Raw genomic sequence first — 21,373 nt, 5'->3', positions numbered from 1 at the left:
GCTCTGATCCCTATGCCAATACTTCCAATAAGCAGAAGTTTTCAGCAGTTCCATCTCAGAACAAGGGCAAGAGACTGTCTTCCCCATGATGTCTAAGGCTGTTGTTGAAACTAATATTCAGAACTCACAATTACTTTCTCCATCATCATATGACAACCATCAAGAACATGGGTGATAAATTTTCCACTGTCATGAATATGACAAAGGTGACTACGAACCCTTTTAATAAGCAGTCCCATCTAACATTTTAGATGGGGAACAGAGAAATCCTCTTCCCAAGAACACATAGAAAAATTGGGGGTCAGTACAGCATTGATTACAAAAATGCTGGAGAATTTAACTGGAGAATATCATTTTTAAATACACTCTTAAAAAAATATATATGTGGCATTAGTACAGACCATCCAGGGGCGGGACCAAGCAGCTGAAGGCTGACACTGTAGCGTTAGCCAAGACCTGGCAGGGAGCGCCACACACAGCAGCTGAGATGTTCCCTGGAGAAAATCCTCCTCCGAACACATGCACAAGGCTTCCACCCAGGCAGCCTTCAAAACAAAATACAAGTTCATGACTACAGATGCAAATCTCTCTTTCTTTACTTAACTCAAAATTCAAACCTATGCTTTCTTGCTGCTCTGTCATTCCTTTTAAACCCTCTAGAATCCACACAATTGTCTCTAGGTTCTGATCTCCTTAGCATCTTCCACTAAGCTCTGGCCTCCAAAGCATGGAGTCCTTGTTCTGTCCAGATTCCCGTCATATTCAACAATCTATTAAAAATGTAATGACTTTTGGGGTGCCTGGGTGGCTCAGTCCTTAAGCGGCTATCTTCAGCTCAGGTCATGATCCCAGGGTCCTGGGATCGAGCCCCACATTCGGCTCCCTGCTCAGCAGGAAGCCTGCTTCTCCCTCTCCCACTCTCCCTGCTTGTGTTCCCTCTCTCGCTGTGTCTCTCTGTGTAATAAATAAATAAAATCTTTCCAGAAAAATGTAATGACTTTTATACAGATAAGTAATGCTTATTTATCATTCTTACTTTTTTTAATACCAAAGAGTATACAATGAAAGTAAAAGTCCCACTAAACCACCTAGCTCACTCCCAGAGGTAGCCACATTTAGTTTCTTGTGAATCCTTCCAGAATTTTTTGATCATCTCTATTTTTATACAAAAGAAATTTTCTCTAGGGGCACCTGGGTGGCTCAGTCAGTTAAGTGTCTGACTCTTGATCTCAGCTCAGGTCTTGATCTCATAGTCATGAGTTCGAGCCCCATGTTGGACTCCATGCTGGGCATGGAGCCTACTTAAAAAAAAAAATCTTTCTATACATATTCTTCTACTACTTGATTTTTTCACTAAAGATACAGCATATATAATTTCCCAACTACGTGTACATGTATGCATACTACTTAGAATTCCATTATATGCCACAATTTATTTAGCAATTTTCCTATTGATTGATTCTTTCCTTATTCTCCTCTTGCTATAATTAATGGTGCTGAGGAATTACACATTTATTTGTATAAAACTGCTGCAAAGTGTTAGAAGTGGGATTTCTAGGTCAAATGAAAAATAAGGTTTTAGATTTGATGGATCTGGCCAAACTTCTCTTGAAAATAAATGTACCAGTTTACACTGATACCGGCACTACAGGGCAGCACCTGGTTCTGATGGGTGGAAGTATGACCATTCTAAACAAACACCATGTTTTGCTTCAATCTGAGAACCAAAAAGATCAATGTCACCTGGACTTTCAGATATGTGGCCACCTCTAGTCACACTAGAGTGTCTACACTTCCAGTGTCTACTGTCCTCAGGTCAGACTCGGTGGTTCCTACAGTCGCCTCACAAACCCAGAAGAACGTTTTGCTTAGGAGGCAGTTCATAGCCTGCTCTCTCATTAAAAAAAAAAAAAAAAAAAAAAAAAAAAAAAACAGAATCATTGAAGGAAGGGACATGGGAGCATCCAGCCCAAATCCCTTTATCCGTAGAAAATGTACCCAGCTAAGTTACTAACACGCTTAGGACCAAAATCCCAATACCTATAGCATTCCACCCAGCCAAGGCCAGACAAATTTTTCTAAGAATTGGCTTGGCTAAAACTATGGGAAGAGCCTAGACATCCATCAATAGATGAATGGATAAAGATGTGTGATACACACACACACACACACACACACACACACACACACACACACACAGTGGAATATTATGCAGCCATCAAAAATGATATCTTGCCATGGCAATGATGAGGATGGAACTAGAGGGTATTATGCTAAGTGAAATAGGTCAATCAGAGAAAGACAATTATCATATCATATCATATTATCATATCTCTCTGATAGAGGAACTTGAGAAACAGGATGGAGGATCATAAGGGAAGGGAGGGGAAAATCAACAGGAAGAAACCAGGAAGGGAGACAATCCATAAGAGACTCTCTCTTAATCTCAGGAAACAAGCTGAGGGTTGCTGGGGGTAGTGGGGAGAAGGATGGGGTGTCTGGGTGATGGACATCGGGGAGGGTATGTGCTATGGTGAGTGCTGTGAATTGTGTAAGACTGATGAACCACAGACCTATACCCCTGAAGCAAATAATACATCATATATTAATTTTAAAAAAAAGAATTGACTTGGCTAGCACTTCATCAGTATAAGATTCAGCTCCATAATTCCTCTGTACTTTCGGCATTACAGTCAAATTTGAGTTGTCTCAAGTGCAGTAGGGCGCTACCTGAACAGAAACCAAACCATCACTGGAAGAAAAGGCAGGGAAATTTCAGTTATCTATCTAAAAGGAGGAAAACAGTTCACCCAAAGCAATCATATTATTCAAACTGGGCCTCTTATTGCTGGGGTATAGATTCATCTGTGAAATAATTCCTAAATGATAAAAGTTAATGATATTTAGGAAGTTTAAAATAATTCAGATTGGCATAGAAGTCTAAAAAGAGATGAAGGCACCCATGTACTACTTACTTGATCAAATTATGAACTCTTCGAGATGGGAATTATTGAAGACCCAAATTAAATCAGGTTAAGGAATCAAATTAAAATAAAATCACACTTCTGGAATCTGCACAAATTCCTTGATTAAAAAAAACAAAACCTCATACAGGGGCATGCCAAAGACAAGTTTTAGGAGGAAACAGGGACTGTAGGATGTCAATCAGGCTTCTCTCTCCTTCCGTCTTTCAGAACGCAACTGATTTCCTACCTTTTACAGTGGATTACATTAAAAAGAGAAAGAGAGATCTGTCTCATTTGCTTGACTTACCGAAGTTCTCAGTTACGGCCAAAACAGTGACTGTGGATGTGAAGACCAGGATGGAAGAGGCCCACCCCCTTGTGCGGTCGTACCCTCTTACTGGGTACTCCCCAGCAGGAAGGGGTGGGACCACACAATGGAGAACCGTGTGGTTGCCAGAGACACCCGCACAGGGTGACATCCCAATAAAAATGTCAACGTTTTCAGCTCCTGAGACCTGGGCTACCACAAAGGTTAAGACATCATCAGTCTGAGAAATAGACAATAACTGTGGGTGAAGGCATTGCTGTACCCAATGACTCCCATCTGGTATGAAAGTCCATCTACCTCGATGACCAGGCCCCCAGAGCCATTTCCTGCAGGAACAATGCACTGGATGAACTTGGAGCTGATGCTCACTGTCAGGCAGGCCTGCTGTCCAATGAAGACTAGTGTGCTATTCTCTCCACACAGAGCTGTGCCCTCCATGGACAAGAGGCTTCCACCATGGATGCTGAAATTCTTGGGGAAATAATGAGACACTTCAGGCAAAATGTGGAAGTGCCTGGAAACATTACCAAAACAAGCATATCCAATTCTTGTATGAAAAACGGATACATGGTGGAGTCCTGGGGTCAAGTCACTTATCCAGCATGCCACATGGCTTGCATTAAAGAAAGTTACAACACAGGGAAGGTGATTATCCACAAACACCATTGGCTCATCTGTTGTGATGTCTAACTTCTGACCGCTAATCAGCACCATGGTCAGAGACCCACTGATAGTGGTCAAGGAGTCCACAATGGGAGTTGTTTCTTCCTGCAAGAAAAGAGTGCAAAGGCCCTGACATTCACTGGGTAGCCCATTCACCCAGACTGTGACGTTCAGGGTGAAGGAAGCATTAGGCAAGGGGGCGTCCACTTGGTTAATCTGGCAGAGGACTGTCTGGTCTCCCAAGCTCAAAATCACACAAGTAAATGGACCCGAAAGGTGCACTTGAACTGACCTCTTCCTAGAGCTGAGAGGCCAGCCCCCTCACCGTGAGTACGGTCCCGCCACAAGCAGACCCACGTGTTGGCAAGATGGCCATTATCCGGGGTGTTATCACAAATTGTTGGGGCACAGCAGACATGTTAGCAACCCCATCTGCTTTTGACGTACTTGGAGAGGATAGGTTCCGCCTCCAAACTGTGAAGAGGAAAGGAGCACCCAGACAGGCTCATGTTGCTCCATAAAGACTGCATCTCCAGATCACAGTCTAAGACCCCAGCAGGATCACTGAGGTGGGGAGGATATTTCCTTCCACGGAAAGCCTCAGGCTGCTATTGGTCATTTCTCCTCGGCACGGCAGTGACCACTGGTGTCCTTGCTGCTTCATACATGAAAGTAAAGCCCTTCCCCAACCAGGCTGTGTAAGGGTCCTCGGCAAAGGACACATTGCCAGCCCAGACCTCCACGGGGGCTGGGACAGCGGGAACATTTGCTTCGGGCAGCAGAGCTGTGGGTGGGGTCTCACACCAGATGGACAGTGTCTGTTGAGTTCACGATGTCACAGGTCCGATTACCCACAAGCACCCGTACCAGATCGGGGTCCCTGCTGAACCCTATTCCTGAGATGGTGAGGATGGTTCCACCTAAAGCATGAACATCAAAAAGAACACTTACAAGTTGATATCAGAACGAGGAACTCAAGGCACCTGTGCAAACCCCAGGGCAGTTTAAGTGGAAGGTGGGTGTTGAAACCTCAGCGACTTCCACTCACCCCAATAATGTTAAATTTGTGATCATTTCAGCAGGTGTTAGATGGGCTACAATTCAAATAGTAAAACAATGTAAATTGTTATATAGGGGAAAGATGCTTATAATACTTCAGATGAAATTTTCAAATATATTTCTAGATCCTAGAAGCCACTTCTATCAATTTAGACACTAACGAAAAATCTCATTTCTGGAAGTATTCTTGTCACTGCTATGTTCCCTGGCATGTTAATCTTGTAATAATATGTAGGGAGAGTAAATGTGTCACATCTATGTTAATGGAAAATCAAATTCCTTAGTCTTCTTGTCATTTGCCATATGATGATCTCACATATTCCCATTATTCTATACGTTATGATGTAGAGTGTTTCTGTATATATTCAACGTAGGCACTGATAAAAAATGTAATTTCTTGAAGTATGACACTTATCTTCTATATTATTCTATTTGATAGTTGAATGGTCTGTGTATTATGTAGGCTTATGTCTGTGTGTGTGCGTGTGCATGTTTTGAGACATCTCAAGAGTCATCGAAATATCGAAACATCTTATGATCCTGCTGCTCTATACCTAGACTTTGGTCTCTCTAGCTGAGGGACACTCAAGCCCCATCTTCAGGACAGGGGCTAGAGCAAGATACCTCATATCATGACCAAATCTACAGTCTAGGTAAGCAGCTTGAAAAAGGATTTTACTATACTCCAAAAGGATAAAGATCTATTGCACACATTACCACAATGGTGATCTACATGCAGATCTACAGCTTTTCATTTTTTTCTAAAAATGACCAGGTTTCCAGATTTTCCTGTCTTGTCTTTATGTCTCCCATATTGACATTTGTGTTTCCAACTCCTTGTGGGTCCTTCATCCGCACCCTCAGAGGAAAGGGAAGACATGAGACTCATTCTTTCTCTCCTTCCCCCTCCAGGATCTAAAGGGATAACCTGGGATGCTCTTCCCGTGTTTTTCTAATATCCTCTAGAGGTGTGCTATCCACTGGATGTTTCAGCCTCTTTTCATCAGAAAAACAAAACTGGGCACATCTTCTATCATAAAAACTCATTCATTTCCTGAGCCATGGGAGCTCACCGGTTTCCACACTCTTCAAAGTACATCACTCAGTTCCCAGAGCACAGGGAAAGCTCCTCTCCCTGCTGCCCATCTCTGGTCTCACTGGTTCAAATCCAAGAAGAAAACCTAAATATCCAGCGAGCAGACCTGCCGAATAAATGATACAAGAGACTCTCACCCAGAAGGGACCCGCAGCAAGGCTCAATGCTGAAAACTTCTGTGACATACTGGATGTGAAGATCAACCCTGCAGAGAATGGGGAGATGGTTATAAAATAACTGAGTCATAAAGAGAGAAAGGGAGGAGCAAGAGAGACAGACCTGGGTATCAGGGAGAGAAGCACAGATACAGGGAGCAGTGATAGAGAGCCGGTGTGAGTGGCATCACCTCACAAAGGAACAAAAAAAGGACACCGTGGGAGAAAATGTTGTGTGGGACATTTTCCTGGGCCAACACCTTGTGGTGGCATTAGCCCCATACAGTTAGCTAACTTCCTGGAATGAGGAGAGGGAACTTCTGGAGAATACAAGGCAGAGGGACTTTGGGGCAAGAGGATCTGAGCACAGCTTGGACAATAATTTTAAGTCATTTATTCAAAGCCCTAGACACAATCTTATTAAAGGTCTTCTTTGGTCACAGGACTCTAATTAAAGCACAGAATAGTCCCCCAATACATATAAATGCTCACTTCCACCCACCTTGACCAAAAGCCATGACATCTAGTTCCAGTAAGTTCTCTCTTTCCCAACTAATAAGCCTAAACATTGCCCTTGGAGTGGTCTTGAGAGCGAATCATCCTGTAGGGTCTCTAAGATTCTTCAACCTGTAGGACTCCCGTGTGTTTATCTCCTGACTTCAAAAGAGGGGGGAAAGTGAAGACCTAACTCAAAGCCAGAATTCCTCAAATGAATCACTAGACCATGCAAGAGACCTCAAATGAATGGCAAGCCTCCACCTTACCGTCGTGAGCAAATGCTGACCCATTGATGGAGACAGAGATTCTTGGAGGCCAGGGGGCAGCCGGGGGCAGCACCACCTCCAGGCTGTGGGGGCATCTGCACAGAAGCCGGAGCCAGAGTGTCCTGAACGTGAACTTGCACATCCAAATCAGAGTAGTTTCCCAGAAGTGCCATTCTGATGGAAAGGGTCCTCACCTCCTACGTGAAAAGAATCGTTAGCCTCCAGCATGGGTTTGTGGCCTCAACCGCTTATGCAGTCTAAACCAATCTTTCGGGATGAACTACATGGCCAGCCCTGTGCACACCACCCTAACTGAGCACTTCAATACCAGCTGAATCATTTCCATAAAGCTTTGAGCAGCTCTAAGATCACAGAGCCACTGACCACGATCTCAAGGCATAAAAAGCAAAATTGTCTGGTCAATCATACACAGAGGCACTAACTTAACTCCATGCAAAAGCAAATCAAGATGCAAAGACAAATCAAGGGGTGGTTTGGGGGCTGATGGTCTTCACAACCAGCAGCCAGCACCCCAAGTTTTTTTAAAGATGTATTTATTTATTTTGAGAGAGAAAGAGAGCAAGTGTGCACAGGTGTGTGCCTGAGCAGTGGGAGGGGCAGAAGGAGAGGGAGAGAGAGAACTGTGAGCACACTCCCTACTGAGTGTGGAGCCTGACTCAGGGCTCAATCTTGGGACCCTAAGATCATGACTTGAGCTAAAACCAAAAATCGGGCACTTAGATGACAGAGCCACCCAGGCGCCACCCCCCTCAAGTCCTTTCCTTTAACTTCTTCTTCTTCCTTCTGAGTGGAGTCTAAAGCTATACTTGGGGTACATTGAACTCCTTTATAACGCTGTATAGGAGTACAGCTCCACAGTGCACTGACCACTTACACACGTGCCATCCCATTTCGCCCTCACGCTGTCCTCATGGCATACGAAGAGCAGGGAGGAACACTGGCATTTAGCTTTTGAGGAAATAAAGGTCCAGCCGCCAATATTTAATAGCTACTTAAGGGAAATATCAAGGCCTAAGCCCAGTTCTCTCTTATATTTCAATACATTTGCAGTTAAATTAGCAACTTTATTAAAATGCCATGTGTGCTATTGACCCTTGAATTCAATTCCTTTTACCTTAAATAGTTATTGAGTACCATGAAGAAGATGTCACAAAGGGCAGAAAAATAAGTTAAACACAGACCAGGCCATTGAAGAGACCTCAATGGTAGTAAAAGAGGTATTAAAAGAGCTTCAATACAAGACATACTGTAAGAAGTGAAAATCAAGTGGTGGGCTTGTTCCAGCCACAGCAACATTCTGAATATCAAGAAAGACTTTATGGGCAAGATGGTGCTTGAAATTCTATATGAAAAATAAATCACAAGAGGAAATGATAAACAATAGGGGGGTTACAATTCAATTCTAAAAACTTCACACTTTAATCCAAAATCTTTGTATCAGTTTCTCATTTAATCATCCAGTATCCATGGCTTGGAGAGAAGGAAAGAGAATTGAGTGACTCTCTGGAAGACCCGATACATGTACATAGTCAGGGACTCTATGGGACTAGGTCAAGTGATGGTGGGTGTATGGCTGAAGACCAAGAAAGCAATCCTAAGGGGGTCTTTACCTAATTCAGTAGGCAGCAGAGACCTCCAAAGGTTTCTAAGCAAGAAAAGGATGCAACTGAAGCGTTCTTGCAGTCTGTTAGATTAACTGGAAAGAGAGGGGAGAAGAATCTAATCTTCAGACAAGAACCAGAAACCAAGCATGCAATGGCAAGAATGGAAATAAATACACATACCTCTCCTGTGTCTCAAAGAGACGCAACTCAGGCTAAAGCATCTCTAAAACACCTTTAGCAGCTAACATTTGAGAACTACAGAGCTGGCCATTACATAACAGCACAACCAATCAGGTGAGGAGGAGAAGAGGCTACTTGAAAGAGAAAAGTCAAAGACAAAGGTTCTGGGTGTTGGGAAGACTGACTCTACATTCAAATCCTTGCTCCACCATTTTCTACCCGTGTGAGTTTGGATGACTCACTTTGGGTTCTCAAAGCCTTGGATTTTTCATCAGCAAGACGGTAACAAAACCCACCTTGCTCTAAGGATTAAGTTAGACAACCTAGGACAGTCTCTTGTACAGTACATCATTCAAAAGCCCTCCATTAACTTCATTTCTGTCTTGCTGCATGCCCTCTTTACTTCTTCATGTCTTCCCAACCTCATTTCTACTATGAAGTCTGAAGCTTCAGTGTAGTGACTTGAAGGATTTCAGGGTTGAGCAAGAAAAAAAGACATGACCATGAGGAGGCAGGAACACAAAAAAATGAGCTTTGTATGGGTGGTCCTTTGACAGGTTTGCATGGCTACCAAAATCTCACAGCATGAGACCTTCCAGAGACAACAATAGGAGACCACTACCCAGAAGGGTAGGAGGCCAGGGAACTCCCCGGGGAGGAGAGAGGGTTATGAGTTTAGATGACGTCACTTAGCAATAGTCTCTGGCTTGGAGATCTCCAAAGGGCATCAGTAGCTTAGAGTCTTTTATAACCCTCAAGTTTATCTTACGTGTTGCTGGGAGATGTTAGATATAGTTTTTCAGAGTATGCAAAATGGCAGGCTCTAACTAAAAATCTGGGGTTTTATTGCATGGGACTTTATTTAAATAACTGGTTATGTAAAAATTTGGAGTTTGATGTTGGCATGTTTTTGAGCAAATGGGTCTCAGCTTGCTATCAAGAAGGAAACAATATAGGGCCAATATACACAGGACATCTTTGGCTTATCTATATAACACTCAGTGTCTAGCAGAATGATGCTACTCAACAAAGCATTTGTTTAGTACTTACTCCATGTTTGTTCCTAGGTTCAAACTTTTACCTACTTTACCTCCAGTTTTCACAGTAATCTTGAAAGTATTACTCCCACCTAGCAGTTAAAGACACTAAAGACAGAGGAAATTAACTATCTTGGCCAAGGAGTGGTTGAGCTTGGAGTCATTCAGATCCAGCACTGCCCAACCACAAAAACCACACGCGTGGTTCTCTACATCAGATCCTTTCTCCCCTCCTCTCTTTATTCAATTTCCTCTTGGCTTCACTGTTATCATCAACATTCTCATTTCCTGGGTGGAGATTTATAGCATTCCAACTTTCAAAGGAGATTTTCCCAGTAGGCTGTCACTCTTTGGGGATTTTATAACATGTTCTACTTTATTCTGCCTGTAGAAAGATTCAAATGTGAGTGGAAATTCTGAAAATCATGCATCATGTTGTATACATCAAAAACATAAACTCCTTGGGTTCTTGGCCAATTGTCAAGCTAATCCTAGATGCCTCTGGGGCACTGATGTAATGTACTAATTCTTTTCATCATAGACAGGAAATTGTACTAAAAGTCAAAATCACTGAAATCTGAATAGAACACAGAACTCCCTCTTCTCTTTCCTATTTCATTAGGAAGAATCCATACCACTAAGGAATTTTACATACTTTGGCCATATGAGGCACCAAATTCTTCTTCTGCACTAACTGAGCTGAATACTACTGAGAAGCTAAAGGATACTCCCCTTTATTTACGTCCTCTTGAGCAATGGAAAATGAAAATAGTACCAGAAAAATTGAGTCTAGTCTTTTTCTTTGGGAAATGTGTTGGCCTTTTGTAATAAATCCTTAGATATGGCTGCCATAAACTCTGTTATCTGGCATTCAGTTAATCAGAAAGGCATGTTACCTGGTACTTTTCCAGATCAGTATGGTATGACATAATAATAATTGTTGTAAGTCCATCCTGTCATATTATCTGAGTTTATCAATGGAAGATTAAATTGTTTCAAGTCATTCTATGCTAAATGAGTCCTTCTTTTTATACAAAGTATGTCTCAAGGAATAAGAATGAGAGAACATCTTATTCTCTAATCAGATCAAATAGCTACTACCATAGAAACTGATGCAAAAAAAAATTATATTTTACAATAAACTAAGAGTGATTAAGCGCTTAAAATCTGCAACCAGACTGCTTGGGTTCAAATCACAGCTCTGTTACTACTAACGGTAACATCTTAGATGAGTTATTTCAGTTACCTGTTCCTTAGTTTCTTCGCTTATAAACTGAGGATAATAATCCTGTAAATTAGTGGCAGGGATTAAAGTCTATTACATGTCTATGCTATCATTAGCACAGAGTAGGTGATCAATAAATATATTTTGAATTGTTACTTTGAATTCTCATGTCATTTTCCATGATGGAAATGGTCCCAATTTTACAGAGGAAATAATAGATATAAAGAGATTTACTCCATGATAGCTAAAATGAAAATAGCAGTGTTCCAGTTTTCTGCAAAATAATTTCCATTCAAATATATAATGCTATCTTCAATATAATTAAAAGACCATTGTTTGCTGTCTTTATAGGATCAATGGTCTAAAAATAAAAAGATTGCTGCAGTATCATGTATTTTACCTGCTATGTTGCTCCTGTTTCTGCTCAGAGAAATGATCACTGGATTTAAAGAGGAATCGTATGTAAATGCCATGGGAAGAACTGCAGAATGGTCCCCTGTAATCACAGTCAAATTCACAATGGGTCCATCTTTCCCCTGAAAATCAGTTTTTAAAATAAAACCTCTGTAAATAAAACTGACTTGAGAGAAGTCCATATAGAATTAGTTAAAAGGTTCATTATAAGAAAATTATTTTTTTTAAGTATATTGCTACTTTCAAGTCACTCATTCTCTTTCCCTTTCTCACATAGTTACACATACACACATTGACAATTACTTAGAATAGGCAAGTATGGTTTCCAACTGATTAAAGAGTAAATAAGAATGATTTGCAATTAATACACCAGTTGGTTCTGTAAAAAAAAAAAAAAAAGGCAATTTCAAATAAATCTATACCTAGCTAAACTATCTATCAAGTTGAGAATACTTTTAGATATGGAAAAACACAGAAAACTTCCCTCCCACATATTCTTTCCTAGGATATTTATTAAAGCTACGGTCTCATAAACAACAGCCCAAAAAAAAAAAAAAAAAAAGATATGAACTCCAAAAGACAGTGAATCTACCCAGGACAGCAACCAAGGGAAGTGATAGGAAGAAATGTGTAGAATAAACCAAGAAACACCAAGTTAGGTTGAAGCAGGAGAACAGACAGCTTCAAGGAAAAAGAGTAATTGATGTGATAGATTTTTTTTTAAGATAGAAGTTTTTTCGATCTGAGAATTTTGAAGGGGTGGGGGGTGGGAGGTTGGGGGCACCAGGTGGTGGGTATTGTAGAGGGCACGGATTGCATGGAGCACTGGGTGTGGTGCAAAAATAATGAATACTGTTATGCTGAAAATAAATAAATAAATAAATAAATAAAAAAAAAAAAGATAGAAGTTTTTTATTATGAGGAAAACATATTAAGAAAAAGAATTAAAAACTCTTTGAAAAAAAGAAAAAAAATTACCTGATTCTGCCCACATCATTAAAATAGTTGTAACATGTAAACATAGTTTATTGATTAATAAAGAAATGGTACTGCAACTATTTCCAAAATCATTAAAGTAGTTGTTTCAAAAAAAAGGAACTTGGAGAAGGGCACAGAGGGGTAGGAGAGCAGGATCATTTTACTATTTTAATCATTTTTACTTTTAATCTTTGCATGTATTACTTGGACCAAAACTTAAAAAGTTTGTTTTTTAATGTTTATTCTCCCTAGCAAAAGAAATCTGAACCATGCAAATTTTACCAAAAGAAATTTCAGATAACTGGATACTACATATCAGAACTTGGAATTTAGATTCATTTATCCTGAGAAAGTAATATGCTCCAAAATGTAGTTGGATGATCAAATTTCTGCTGTTTAAAATAGGATATTTTGAAAATTATCTTAATGTCCAATAATAGGGAAGAGTTAAATTACCTTACAACTACATATTGGAATTCCATACAGTTTTTATGTAAATGTGAACATTTCACAGTATTTTAACAACTGAATAAGAAAATGTGAGGTCAGCAATGAAGATGATTCTGAAATTTCTCTTCCGAGGGTCTTTATTTGTTCAGTAAACAGTCATCCTTCAGGGTCATGAATGTGCTGAGAATGTTCATGATACTGAACTGTGAATAGATAGTTCACCTTCCACTGTGAGCATGACTCTCACCAACAGCACCATGGGAGAACATGGACTCAAATCTCCTAGTGGGCTATGAAACAGCACTAACTGAAAAAGAAACAGAAAGCTAAGGGACTTGTTTTTAAGGGAAAAGAGAAGCAGAAGGGAATAATTAGGAAGATATTTTATAGGAACCATACATTCTAGAAATTTCTAAGTCCTGCCATTCATATCCATCCCAGAAAAACAAAATTGCTAGTGTAAACTATTTGCTTAAGAGAGAAATGAGATGATAATATATGTAAGTTTTGCAAATCAATATCCAGGATATACACTACATAAATTCATTTATTCTGCAGCATTATTATTCATTGAGAGTAGGAACTGGGACTGCGTTGTTGTCTTCTTTTAAAAGAAGTCAACTGATGTTAATTGCAAGCCCCATTGGTGGAGTCAGCCTCCCACTTTATGCAACATAGGCAATATAAACAATATTAGCATATTCTCATGATGAAAAGGTCATGTAAGTTAATTAAGTTCTAAGAAAAGATTCATGAAAACCTTCACACTACATGTTAATAATGGCCACTAACCCAGAGAGGAGATTCCACTTACTCTGGGTGGAACTTTGCATTGAATTCTTTGTGAATTGCTTCTGGTGATATCCATAGCACAAGACCGAGATCCAAATAACACCAGGCTCACATCTTCCAAACCAGAGCCTTGGATGGTGGCCCAGAGCCCTCCTGCAATAAAAAAAAATTTCAGATGGAATGAAGAGCCATACGGTAGACAAAAATTAATTATCCACAAAAAAAGGAGAGATAAAGTGAAATTAAAATATGAAGCTCCTTAGTCAAAAGATAACTCCTATTCAAACTGCAAGAAAAGATTGATGCTAAATATATAAACTGCTATATAAATAGAGAGAAATGGTGAGTAGAGGGCAGAGAGAAGGAGTAACACATCCTGGGGATATTTAATAATAAAACATAGATAAATATTGCCAAGAGTCAGGGAAGTAAAGTAGATGGTCTCTGAAAACTCTTCCTGCCCTAGAGTTTTAAATATCATCCCTGCCAATCCTATAGAGCTTATTCTCTTTCTGAGAAATCAAGTATAAGAGAGCATCATGGTACAAAGAGCTGGGGCCCAGAGTCAGGGCCACAAATCATGAGGCCACTTAAAGCAGATCATTTGTAGCACTGTTCCTGAGTTCACTGGTTCTCATCCCTCATCTTTGAATGACAGCTTTAGACCTTCCAGCTTCATGATTTGATACCACATATACTAGCTTCTAGTCTCCATGATGCTGTAGAGGTGGCTGACATCACCACTCACCACCATCAGGATTTCTTTTCTTTTTTTTTTTTTTAAAGATTTTATTTATTTGTCAGAGAGAGAGGAGAGCGAGCGAGCACAGGCAGACAGAATGGCAGGCAGAGGCAGAGGGAGAAGCAGGCTCCCCGCCAAGCAAGGAGCCCGATGTGGGACTCGATCCCAGGAAGCTGGGATCATGACCTGAGCCGAAGGCAGCTGCTTAACCAACTGAGCCACACAAGCGTCCCCACCATCAGGATTTCTATACTAACCACTGGAGAGCAAACACAGAAACTTCTGTCTCCTTGCTGCAGACATTGGTAGGAAGAGGTATGGCACCAATAATAGTGATCTTATGCCACACATTTGGAGGACCAGCACTTGATCAAGATAATGAACAGAAGACCCACTTATTCTTCCTGAGGGCAATGATTCCAGTCTGCCATTTCCCCAGAAGGGGATATAAGAGAGGCAGGGAAGCCACTAAATAGACCTTGAGAGTGGGAAGTGGGTGCAGGAACAAGGTTATATTGCCCAGGCATGTTAGGGTGGGACAGCAGAACTTACCCAACCTGATGAACATCTATCAGGAGAATATGACTAGGTGGAATTTACCCTGAAGTTAAATATATGATTTTGCCCTGAAGAGGCAGAGCAAGCCCACAATAGTCTTCAGAGGTAGAGAATAAAATTGAAGATAAGACATCCAAATGGCCAACAGACACATGAAAAAGTGCTCAAATCACTTGGCATCAGAGAAATACAAATCAAAACCACAATGAGATACCACCTCACACCAGTCAGAACTGCTAAAATTAACATGTCAGAAAAAGACAGATGGTGGCAAGGATGCAGAGAAAGGGGATCCCTCCTACACTGTTGGTGGGAATGCAAGCTGGTGCAGCTACTCTGGAAAATAGTATGGAGGTTCCTCAAAATGTTGAAAATAGAATTACCCTACAACCTAGCAATTATACTAGTAGGATTTACCCCAAGATACAAATGTGGTGATCCAAAGGGGCACCTATACCCCGATGTTTATAGCAGTAATGTCCACAATAGCCAAACTATGGAAAGATCCCAGATGTCCATCAACAGATGAATGGATAAGGAAGATGTGGTGTGTGTGTGTGTGTGTGTGTGTGTGTGTGTGTGTGTAATGGAATATTACATAGCCATCAAAAAATGAAATCTTGCCATTTGCAATGACGTGGATGGAACTAGAGAGTATCATGCTACGTGAAAAAAGTCAATTAGAAAAAACAATTGTCATATGATCACACTGATATGAAGAATTTAAGAAACAAGGCAGAGGCTCATAGGGGAGGAGAGAAAAAAAATGAAACAAGACAAACCAGAGAGGGAGACAAACCATAAGAGACTCTTAATCTCAGGAAACAAACTGAGAGTTGCTGGAGGGGAGGGTGGTCGGGGGATGGGGTTGCTGGGTGATGGATGTTGGGGAGGGTATGCGTTGTGGTGACCACAGCGTATTGTGTAAGACTGATGATTCACAGACCTGTACCCGAAACAAATAATACATTATATGTTAATAATTTTTAAAATGAATTATAAAAATAGTAAAGAAATAGACAAACACATAAAGGGCTTATATCCACAATATATCCACAATATATTTTTTTAAAGTTCTTAAAATCAGTAAGAAAGAAAAATAATCCAACTGAAAAAAAAGAGGGCTAAGGAGATGGACAGGTGACTGAAAAGAAAATGCAATGCCTCTTAAACTTATGAAAAGATATTTAATTCCTCTCTTAGCAAATTAAATGCAAAGTAAAACTACAATGAAATGTTATTTTTCTTCCATATAATGAGCAAATATCAAAAAGTTTGGTAACACACTGTGTTGGTAAGATGGGATAAGTATATAGTCATATATATTGCTACACAGAGAATAAACTATAAAACCTCTAAAGAGGATATTTTGGTATTATCAAAATTTTAAATGTACATAACCTCTTGACTCAGCAATTCTACTTCTAAGAAGTTACATTATTTTGTCCACATATATGTAAGGATAAAAGCAATATGATCATTTCAATAGACACAGAAAACTATCTGGCAAAGCACAGCTCAATTTATGATAAAAACCCTCAACAAAGTAGGTTTAGAGGGTACATACCTCAACATAATAAAGAGCTTATATGAGAAACCTACAGCTAACATCATCATTACTAAAAAGTTAAGAGCTTTTCCTATAAGGTCAAGAGCAAGACAGGGATGTCCACTCTTGCCATTTTTATTCACATAGTATTGGAAGTCCTAGCCACAGCAACAAGACAAGAGAAAGGAATAAAAAAGGCATCCAAATTGGCAAGGAAAAAAAAAACATTCACTATTTGCAGATGATATGATAGAAAATGTGAGACCCCACCCAAAAAATACTGAAACTGATAAATGAATTCAGTAAAGTTGCAGGATAAAAAATCATGTACAGAAATCCATTGCATTTCTATACACTAATAATGAAGTAATGGAAAGAGAATTTTTTTTTAAAAATCCCATCTACAATTGCTCCAAAATTAATAAAATAAATTTAACCAAATAGGAGAAAAATCTATACTCTGAAAACATAAAATACTGATGAAAGAAACTGAAATGGAAGAGATTATGCTGAGTGAAATAAGTCAAGCAGAGAGAGTCAATTATCATATGGTTTCACTTATTTGTGGAGCATAACAAATAGCATGGAGGACATGGGGAGTTAGGAGAAGGGAGTTGGGGGAAATTGGAAGGGGAGGTGAACAATGAGAGACTATGGACTCTGAAAAACAATCTGAAGGGTTTGAAGAGGTGGGGGGGGTGGGAGGTTGGGAGAACCAGGTGGTGGGTATTAGAGAGTGCACGGATTGCATGGAGCACTGGGTGTGGTACAAAAACAATGAATACTGTTATGCTGAAAATAAATAGAAAAAATGATTAAAAAAAAAAGAAACTGAAATGATGCAAACAAACAGAAAGACAGTCCATGCTCATGGACTGGGAGCCTGGTGGTGGGTATTAAGGAGGGCATGTATTGCAAGGAGCACTGGGTGTTGTACATAAACAATGAATCTTGGAACATTGCATCAAAAACTAATGACGTATTTTATGGCGACTAACAACACAATAAAAAAAAATTGTTGAAACATCTATACTACACAAAGCAATATACAGATTTAATGCAATCCATATCAAAATACCAAAAGCATTTTCACAGAACTTCAACAAATGATCCTAAAATTTGTATGGAACCACAGAAGACCCTGAACAGCCAAAGCAATTTTGAAAAAGAAAAAGTAAACTTGAAGTATCACAATTCTAGACTTCAAGTCATATTGCAAAGTTGTAGTAATCAAAACAATATGGTACTAGCATAAAAACAGACAGAAAGATCAATGGAACAGAATAGAAATCCAGAAATAACCCGCAATTATATGGTTAATAGTCTTTAACAAAATGACAAGAATATGCAATGGGGAAAAGGCAGTCTCTTCCACAAATGGTGTTAGGAAAACCAGACAGCTACATGCAAAAGAATGAAACTGGCCCACTCACTTACAGCATACACAAAATAAACTCAAAATGGATTAGGGACCTAAATGGGAGACCTGAAACCACAAAAATCCTAGAAGACAGAACAGGCAGTCATTTCTCTGACATTGGCTGTAACATCTTTCCAGATGTTTCCTGAAGGAAACAAAAGCAAAATAAACTATTAGGGTTACATCAAAATAAAAAGCTTCTGTATAGCAAGAAGCAACTAACAAAACTAAAGAAAACAACCTACTGAATGGGAGAAGATATTTGCAAATGACATACCTGATAAGGATTAGTATCCAAAATACATAAAGAACTTATACAGGGGCACCTGGGTGGCTCAGTGGGTTAAGCCTCTGCCTTCAGCTCAGGTCATGATCTCAGGGTCCTGGGATCAAGCCCCATATCAGGCACTCTGCTAAGCGGGGAGACTGCTTCCCCCTCTCTCTCTGCCTGCCTGTCTGCCTACTTGTGATCTCTGTCTATCAAATGAATACATAAAATCTTAAAAAAAAATCTTATACAACTCACATCATAAAGCAAATAATCTAATTTAAAAATGGGCAAAAGATATGAACATTCTCCAAAGAAGACATACAGACAGCCAACAGACACATGAAAAGATGCTCAACACCCCTCATCATCAGGGAAATGCAAACCAACTCATACCTGTCAGAATGGCTATAGCCAAAACTCAAGAAACAAGTGTTCATGAGGATGTGGAGAAAAGAGAACCCTCATGCATTATTGATGGGAATGCAAAATTGGTGCAGCTACTGTGGAAAATAGTAGGGAGGTTCCTTAAAAATTAAAAATATACATTACCAACAATCTAGTAATCACACTACTGAGTATTTACCCAAAGAATATGAAAACACTAATTCAAAGGGATACATGCACCCCTATGCTTATTGCAGTATTATTTACTATAGTAAAATTATGGGAGTAACCCAAGTGTCTATCAATGGATAAAGATGTGAGATAGATAGATAGATAGATAGATATCTCAGGATATTATTCAGCCATAAAAAATGAAATCTTACCATTTACAACAACATGGACAGAGCTAGAGAGTATATTCCTAAGTGAAATAAGCCAGTCAGAGAAAGTCAATACCATATGATTTCACTCATGTACAGTATTTAAGAAACAAAACAAATGAACAAAGGAGAAAAAAGATAAATCAAAAAGCAGTCTCAACTATAGAGAATAAACAGTGACCAGAGGGAGATGGGTGGGGGAATGAGTGAAATAGGTAAAGGGGATTAAGAGTATACTTATCATGATGAACACTAATATATATAATTGTTGAATCATTGTATTTTACATCTGAAAGTAATACAATACTGTATGTTAACTACATGAGAATTAAAATTTTAAAAAACAACTTTTGTCCTCTAAAGAATAATATCAAGAAAATAAAAAGACAACCTACAGAATAGGAAAAATACTTGCAACTCATACATCTGACAAAAGACTCATATCCATAATATATAAAGAACACTTACAATTCAATAATAAAGGGACAAATAACCCAATTTTTTAAATGGTCAAAGGATTTGAATAAGCATTTCTCCAAAGATACACAAATGGTTAATAAGGACATGAAAAGATGTTCAACATCATTAGTCATTTGGAAAATCAAAATCAAAATCACAATGATAATAGGTTCCAATTCAAGACGGCAATTTAAGAAGACTCTGAGCTCGCCTCTTCCACAGAACAGACCAAATTACATCTCTTAATAGAACAATTCCTCCTGAAGAAGAACTGAGAGCAAAGTGAATAGCTATTAAACAACCAAAGACAGAGAGAATGGCAAGAGAACAGAAAGAGATATAGAAAGACAGTAACAAGACCTCCACCCTAACGCTGCAAATGGCTGGGGTGAGGAATACTGAAAACCAGGAACGGTTTTGTGTCTCTGGGGACACAGAAAAACCTGCAGTTTAAAAGAACAACTAGCATATAAGAGACAACACTAAAACTCTGCCAAGTGGTTGGTGCCAGAAAGTTCTTCAGATCACAGAGACTGGAGAAGAACACATCTCACATTCCCACCCCACAATAAAAGCCTAGACCAGAGTAGGGTCCAGACAACATAGCTGGAATGTTCCGTCACCTTGGCGAGCTTGTGACTTCAGCCAGCCCAGGGTCTGTGAGCCAGTGCCAGCCATCCTGTGGTGCTGGGGCACAGAAACCAGCTGTGGATTTGGGGGGGGCGGGGTTTAATTTATACTGTTTTATTGTACTTTTACTTTTGAAAATTTGTCTTATTTTGTTGTTTTGTTCTTTCTTATTCTTTTTTCTTCTTCCATTTTATTTTTTTATTTTTATTTTTTTAATTTTATTATTACTTGTTTCTTCATTCTTTCTGTAAAAAGTCATGGTTTAGAAGAGTAACTAGCATATATGTCCACAGCTCCTGTCAGCAAAACTCCAAGCCACACACAGTCTGCATAAGGGGTATCATACCCAACTCTGCAGAGAAGTAACCATTTTGCCTAATCCCTAGAAACAAACATAGAAAGTCATCCAAAATGGGAAGAGAGAGGAACAAGTCCCACAGAAAGAACAAGAAAAAATGCAGTAAACAATTAAGTGAAATCCAGATAAGTAATATGCCTGATAAAGAATTTAAAGTAATGATCATAAAGATACTCACTGCACTGGAGAAAAGAATGGAAAAACTCAGTGTGAGTTTCAGTAAAGAAATAGAATATATTTTTAAAACCCATCAAAGTTGGATACAATAACTGAAATTTTTAAAAATCCACTAGGGGAATCAACAGATTACAGGATGCAGAAGAAATGTATCAGTGATCTGGAAGACAAGGTCATGGAAATTTGAGCTCAGGTCATGATCTCAGGGTCCAGGGATCAAGCCCCATGTCAGGCTCTACACTCAGCAGAGAGTCTGCCTGAGGATTCTCTCTCTCCCCCTCTCCCCCCACTCCTCCCCCTCCCATACTCTCTCCCTCTGTTAAAAACAAAAACAAAAACAAAACAAAACAAAAACCCTTTCAAGTGTGCTTCTGCATATGGGCAAGTGGTGATTTTGATGTTATTGATTACATTACTTTATGTTGTCATACATATAAAGCTATTCTGTAAATTCTTTGTGGGTAGGCCTCGACCTGGTCCTCTTTAAACTCTCCATAGCAGCATTTCTCAAACTGTACTATTCCTAGAAATTGCCTGAGGATGCTGTTAAGTGCAAATTGATTCAGGAGGTCTGGGGTAGAGCCTGAGACCGTGTTTCTAACTAACTCCCAGACAATGCAGATACCTCTGGTCCAAAACCACGCTTTGGAGCCAAGATCTTTGGCATTGAGCATGGGCTTTATAATGTTGATTGATTGGTTGACTGACTGATT

General features: G+C 39.5%; 1 protein-coding gene across 1 annotated transcript in view; it reads right to left on the bottom strand.

Annotated features, from left to right (window-relative positions):
• Window positions 1–21,373, bottom strand: part of LOC125101596 (fibrocystin-like) — a 269,137-nt gene that overhangs the window by 210,198 nt on the left and 37,566 nt on the right. The window contains 14 exon segments of the mRNA XM_047731988.1: window positions 402–545; window positions 3,274–3,540; window positions 3,543–4,266; window positions 4,268–4,383; window positions 4,386–4,424; window positions 4,427–4,507; window positions 4,510–4,585; window positions 4,587–4,772; window positions 4,774–4,877; window positions 6,250–6,317; window positions 7,032–7,126; window positions 7,927–8,000; window positions 11,499–11,634; window positions 13,755–13,885. Coding sequence (XP_047587944.1) covers window positions 402–545; window positions 3,274–3,540; window positions 3,543–4,266; window positions 4,268–4,383; window positions 4,386–4,424; window positions 4,427–4,507; window positions 4,510–4,585; window positions 4,587–4,772; window positions 4,774–4,877; window positions 6,250–6,317; window positions 7,032–7,126; window positions 7,927–8,000; window positions 11,499–11,634; window positions 13,755–13,885 — 2,241 coding nt within the window.

The sequence above is a fragment of the Lutra lutra genome, chromosome 6, assembly GCF_902655055.1.
Source record: "Lutra lutra chromosome 6, mLutLut1.2, whole genome shotgun sequence".
In the NCBI taxonomy this organism is placed as follows: domain Eukaryota; kingdom Metazoa; phylum Chordata; class Mammalia; order Carnivora; family Mustelidae; genus Lutra; species Lutra lutra.
The sequence above is the reverse complement of the archived record's forward strand: the minus strand, read 5'-3'. Positions and strand labels throughout refer to the sequence as shown.